Source organism: Tupaia chinensis, unplaced genomic scaffold (genome assembly GCF_000334495.1).
Source record: "Tupaia chinensis unplaced genomic scaffold, TupChi_1.0 Scaffold144045_1, whole genome shotgun sequence".
NCBI lineage: Eukaryota > Metazoa > Chordata > Mammalia > Scandentia > Tupaiidae > Tupaia > Tupaia belangeri.
Window position 1 is genome coordinate 784,019 of NW_006203897.1, and position 5,570 is coordinate 789,588.

The 5,570-nt window shown below is 51.3% G+C and overlaps 1 protein-coding gene across 1 annotated transcript in view; it reads right to left on the reverse strand.

The window, feature by feature from the left end:
- The window catches only part of URAD (ureidoimidazoline (2-oxo-4-hydroxy-4-carboxy-5-) decarboxylase), a gene marked incomplete in the record, with an annotated part of 22,715 nt that overhangs the window by 580 nt on the left and 16,565 nt on the right, over positions 1-5,570 (reverse strand). The window contains 1 exon segment of the mRNA XM_014583108.2: positions 5-88. Coding sequence (XP_014438594.1) covers positions 5-88 — 84 coding nt within the window.

A 5,570-nucleotide genomic window follows, 5' to 3' on the forward strand; every position in this document is an offset into this window, starting at 1 on the left:
GCCCCCCGCCGCGACTCGGCTGTAAGCGTGCCCTGCTGCAGCTCTCGGCCCGCCAGGTCCGGGTGGCAGCGCAGGATGCCCTCCTGGCCTGCGGAGAAGCACGGACACACGGGAGCGCGTCACCGCGCCTGCTCCGCGCCGCTGGCGGGAGGACGCGCAGGGCAGCGTGCTGCGCACTTGGCGGGGTCGCGGCTGCCAGGACCCGACCGGCCCCCAGCCCACCGGGTCGAGAAGAAATTGTGGAGGGGAAGCAGGGTCCCCGGGCGGTGCTGAGCTGGTGACGTTGGGGCGCCCATTACGCTCACCCCTCCAGCAAGTCCTGAACCTCGCGCCCCTCAGTCCCCGCTACGTTCGGTTGCTACCAGGGCCAGGAGGTAGGGGGGCGGGGACGGGAAGTGACAGGTTTGTCCTTTGAGACCTTGAGGCTAGGAGAGCCGAGGGGAGAGAGGGCAGCCGCGGAGGCTCGGAATTTATGACTCGCTCGGGAGGGAGCAGGGATGCGATAAGAAGTCTGAGCATTTCGTATCTTTTCAAAGTCCTTTGCTCTCAGGGGGGCTTTGAAGTCGAAAGGGGCCGAACTCAAGAACCTGAAGACTTCCTGCAAAAGCCCTGGAATGGATTTCGTTCTGCTCCAGAGGAGACCGAGCAGGGGCGGGTGGATTCATAAGGATAACATCTATGGGGTTTGGCAAATAGATGGCCAGGATTTTGTGACCCTAAGTGTGAGTTGTGGGTTTCTGGAATCAGGCAAAGAGCCTCGCAGATGATTAACTGCAAGGAAAACCCATTTCCAGCCGGAATTCCACAGCCCTTTGAATGAAAGTGGCTTTCCTCTTTTTAGGAAAATTGCACTCACTCACTCCCAGCCCCTCCAGGGCCTTATTCTCCTCCTCCGACTACAGACCCCTCCCCACCCCCAGCCTGCAGAGAATAACATTTTCTTGGATGGTGTCTCTGTGATTTCCTAGGTCTAAATTTGGAAAGCTCTGGGATGGTAATACCAGAGATTTTCAGTGCTAACTGGGGGGCCGGGTCCCTGAGCCCAGCCAATCATTTTGCTTAGTTCTCTAAAGAGAACATTGGAATCCTGGGGGCTGGGCAAGATTTCAGATAGAGTTAAGCAGGGAGCTCTGCTCTGTGAAATGGGGTAATGGCATTTAACTTGCTGAGTCGGTGTGAGGATTAGAGCCCATTCATTTCCCTGAAGCACAGTGTTTAATGCCCAGTAAACATAAACAGTCATTATTATGAATCGTAGTAAATCCCAGTGGAGCTGGACTGAGGTGCCACATGAAATACCTGTTTTTTCCCAGAGTAATTGTCTCTGGCGCTGGGAGCAGGTGTGAGGTTCTATTGGAAAAGGGGAGCATTTAAATCACTCTGGGATAAATGATTCATTGATAAAGCTGAAAAGATAAACCACCCTTTAATTATGGTGCGACCTCTTCTTCCTCACGCCTTATATTTTCTTCCCGATAAAAGTATTGTTGGGGAGCCAGCAGGTGGTGTGGTGGTTAAGAGTGCTAGAATCCCACATTGGCTGATCATGGTTCAAGTCCCAGACCTGGCAGCTTGCTTTCTCACTTTCCCTCTCTATCTCTCATTCTGTCCCTTTCTGGTCAAATATAAATAAATAGATAAATACATTTAAATAAAATGATAATTAAAAGATGGTTGGAGTTGAGTCATATATAACTTATGGCCCAATGTCCTGAAGGGTAGGGAAAACTGGGGTAACTTCTCTTATATAAAAGAGGATTCAGCAGGGCCAGCAGGTGGTGTGATGATTAAGGGCACTGGACTCCCACACAGCCAACCGTGGTGGTTTGAGTCCTAGATCTGGTGGCTTGCTTTCCCACTTTCTCTTCCTCTCTCTCTGGTCAAATTAAACTAAATAAATAATTATTTTATTTTAACTTTATTATTCATTTATTTATTTTAACATGATCAGGGAGGGACAGAGTGAGAGAGGAAGAGAGAGGAAAGGTGAGAAAGCAAGCCACCAGGCCCGGGACTTGAACTGTGATTAGCCATGAGGGAGTTCAGTGCCATTAGCCACAATGCCACTTGCTGGCCCCAATAGTGTAATGGCTATGTTGCTGGACTCCCATGTAGTCGATTACAGTTCGAGTCCCAGACCCGGTGACTTAAAAACTTACACACCAAGCGCATGTGCATGTGCCCAAGATCCTGAGACGAGAATGGAGGAAAAGGGATTGTGCGTGGCCACCTCCCCCAGGGGAGTGATTTCTTGCTCCCTGTCTCTCTGTCTGTCTCTTTCTGGCAAGTGTGGGCACCCTATAGCAAACATCTCTCCAAAAAGAAAAAAGAGAGAGAGAGATAGGATTCAGGGCCAGCAAGCGGCATAGCTGACTGCAGTTGGATCTTGGACCTGGCCACTTGAAAATTACTCAGGGCCCTGTGTATGCATGCCCAAAATCCCAGGAAGGGGGAGGGGTGATCTCGCCTTCTCACTTTCCCTCTCTTTGTCTTTCTCTGGAGAGTACATGCATCATAGGGCCAAAAACCTTTTAAAAAGAGAGAGAGGATTCAGCCAGGGATTCGAAAGGACTAGATAAGGCCAGCAGGCGGTGTAGTGCTTAAGGCGCTGGTCTCCGCATTCTGCGGACCTGTGACTTGAAATTCATGACGATGGCCTGTTAGTGTGTGCCCAAAATTCCCAGAGGAGAATGGAGAAGGGATTCCAGCACAGCCATCCCCACTGGGAGGTGTTTTATCGCTTTCTGTCTCTCCAGCAAGCTCAGGCCCCCATAGCAAACATCTCTCAAAAAAAAACCAATGGATGACCTTCCTAGGGCCGCTCAACTGACAGTACCTGGACCTTCAACACCAAATCTCAGGCTCCTTCATGGCATCCCGCTGCCCCATGCAAAATCAAGGGGAGTTCAAAACGCAGCTCATGTCACCAATAATCACACCCCTCTAACACCCATTTTTTAGGCTTCCTTTCATAGATGCTGTGCCCCTGGGCCACTGCAAACAGAGGTTCTTTCCCCCCGCCCAGTGGTGCGAAAATATGGGTGTTAAATTCCCCACCTGGAGGAGCAGGCCCCAGCCCTGGGCTAGGGGCTGGCCTGCCACGCGGCTGCTTGCCAATCTTGGGGAAATCAGGTCACTGACACGGAGCCTGCTGGTCCAGATCCCCTCTGCACTCACCTAGCCCGGGTCGGTGCTGGGCCCTGACTACCAGGAAAGGGAAACTGCTATATGTAGGTGGCTTTGCTGGGTCAGGACCCAGATGACAGCCCCCCTGCTGACAAATTCAGACTTTGGAAGCAGACTCTCCCGCTCCCTTTCCTGATTCAGAGGCGCCCCACTTTGGAAGCAGACTCTCCCGCTCCCTTTCCTGATTCAGAGGCGCCCCTTGCTCGCTATTTCTTACTCTCTGGAAGAGGAGCCTGAGCTGCTGCGGAGGAGGTAGTTACGTGGAAGGCGGGGTGTGGGTATCTTCCCTCATACAGCCTTCTACCGACTCTCGTGCTGGCTGCAGAGCAGTGCCAACTTACGCACACGCACCGGATCTACCTCCTGCCCTTCCCGCCCCTGCAGGTTGTTCCTCACTCCCTTGGGGTTTATCTCTCCTCTTGAAAACCTCTGGCGGTTAAGAGAGGCAGGCTGAGAAAAATGCCCAGCAAAGGGCAGAAGAAAAGAAATTAAAAGGGAACTGGAAGTTGCACACACACGCATGAGCGCACGCACACACGTCAGATACGCCTCACCAGAAGGTGCCGGGACTCCTGTGGAGGATGTTAGCTCAGGAGACACAGAGCCTACCTCTTCCTGCCAAAGAGGTCACCTCCATTGCTCCAGGCCACCAATCCCTTGAATCTGCAGGGGGTGATGCCAACCCCACCTGCCTGCGCCTCAGACCCAGATCCCTGTGAGGTTATGCCCCCAAGGTACTACTGCTGTGGCTGGAAATCCCAGTGGGGGACCAGAGATTGTGGGGATACTTGCCATCTCCTGCCTCCAGTCCTGAGGGTCCTCCGATCTAGACCACCTGCTAGGCCCAAGGTGATCATCTTTCAAGAAGGAGGGAGCCTCAACCAGAGGCTAAGAAGGTGAGAAAGAAGAGGACAGAGGCCAGCAGGCGGCGTGGTGGCTCAGGCGCTGGACTCCCACATGACTACTGTGGTTCAAGTCCTGGACCTGGTGGCTTGCTTTCTCACCTTCCTTCTCTTTCTCTCTGTCTCTGGTGTACGTGCCCTATAGCAATATTTTTTCTTTTAGAGGTCTTTGTCACAGGGCACATGTGCTTGCTGGAGAGAGAAACAGAGACAGTAAGAGGGAAAGTGAGAAATCAACCCCCCACACACACCCCAGGAGGGATGGCCACATGCAATCCCTTGTCCTCCATTCTCCTTTTGGGATCTTGGGCACACCTGCACACATGCCTGGTGTGAGTTTCAAGTCACAGGATCTGCTGGCCCTGCCCTATAGCAAATTAAAAAATAATAATAAATAAAATAAGCTTAAAAGATAATCATCACTTGCCTTTTTCTTTTAAAAAATATTTAAAATTGATTATTATCTTTAAATTTGACCAGAGAGAGACACAGAGAAAGAGAGAGATGGAAAGTAAGAAGGCAAGTGTCCAAGTCCAGGATTCAAACCATAGTCAGCCAGGTGGGAGTCCAGCACCTCTACTATCAAGCCACCTGCCAGTCCCTCTTTTCCTTTTGTTAGACAGGGTCTCTATGTTGTGATCTTCCTGCCTCAGCCTCCTGAGTAGCTGGGACTACAGGTGCATGCCATGGGCTCTTAGGGTGGGCAGAATGGAACCCGGGCCTCCATGTGGCCCCAGCCTGCCCCAGGCAGCAGCATCTCCTGGGGTGGAAGATGGTGGCCGGGCCATCACGTGCCTCTGGAGACACCACTCAACTACTTTCAACTTGCTCTGCTAGATCACCAGCACTGATGCCCCCAGAACTCCACACCTCACTTCCCACCTTTACACTAGGCTCTAAGGCTCTAAGGGAGTGGGTCTAGTTTTATGCACTTAAATGCCATCAATTCTTCCATTACACCTTGCCCTCCCTTAGCCCTTAGCTTTCCACTGAGTTCTTTTGTTATAATCCAACTGAGCAGTTCAATTATTTTACTTATTATTATCACTTTTCAGAAGTTTTTGCCTGGGAGCATGTGTATTCACCAGAGACAGAGAGACATAGACAGTGAGAGGGAAAGTAAGAAATTGCCCCCTGGGGGAAATGACCACTATGCAATCCCTTCTCCTCCATTCTTCCCCCAGGACCTTGGGCACGCACACACATGCACCTGGCATGATTTTCGAGCCACTGGGTCCAGGACTCAAACAGCGGTTGGCCATGTGGGAGTCCAGTGGCCTAACCTCTATGCCATCTGCTGGCTCCCTGTTATTATCATTTTTTAATTTAAACAGTGAATGACAGAGAGAGAGAGAGAGAGTTAGAAAGCAAGCCTCCAGGTCCAGGACTCAAACCATGGTCCACCATGTGGGAGTCCAGTGCCTTAACTACCAAACCACCTGCTAGCTCTTTTTTTTTTTTTTTTTAAGATTTTTGCTATAG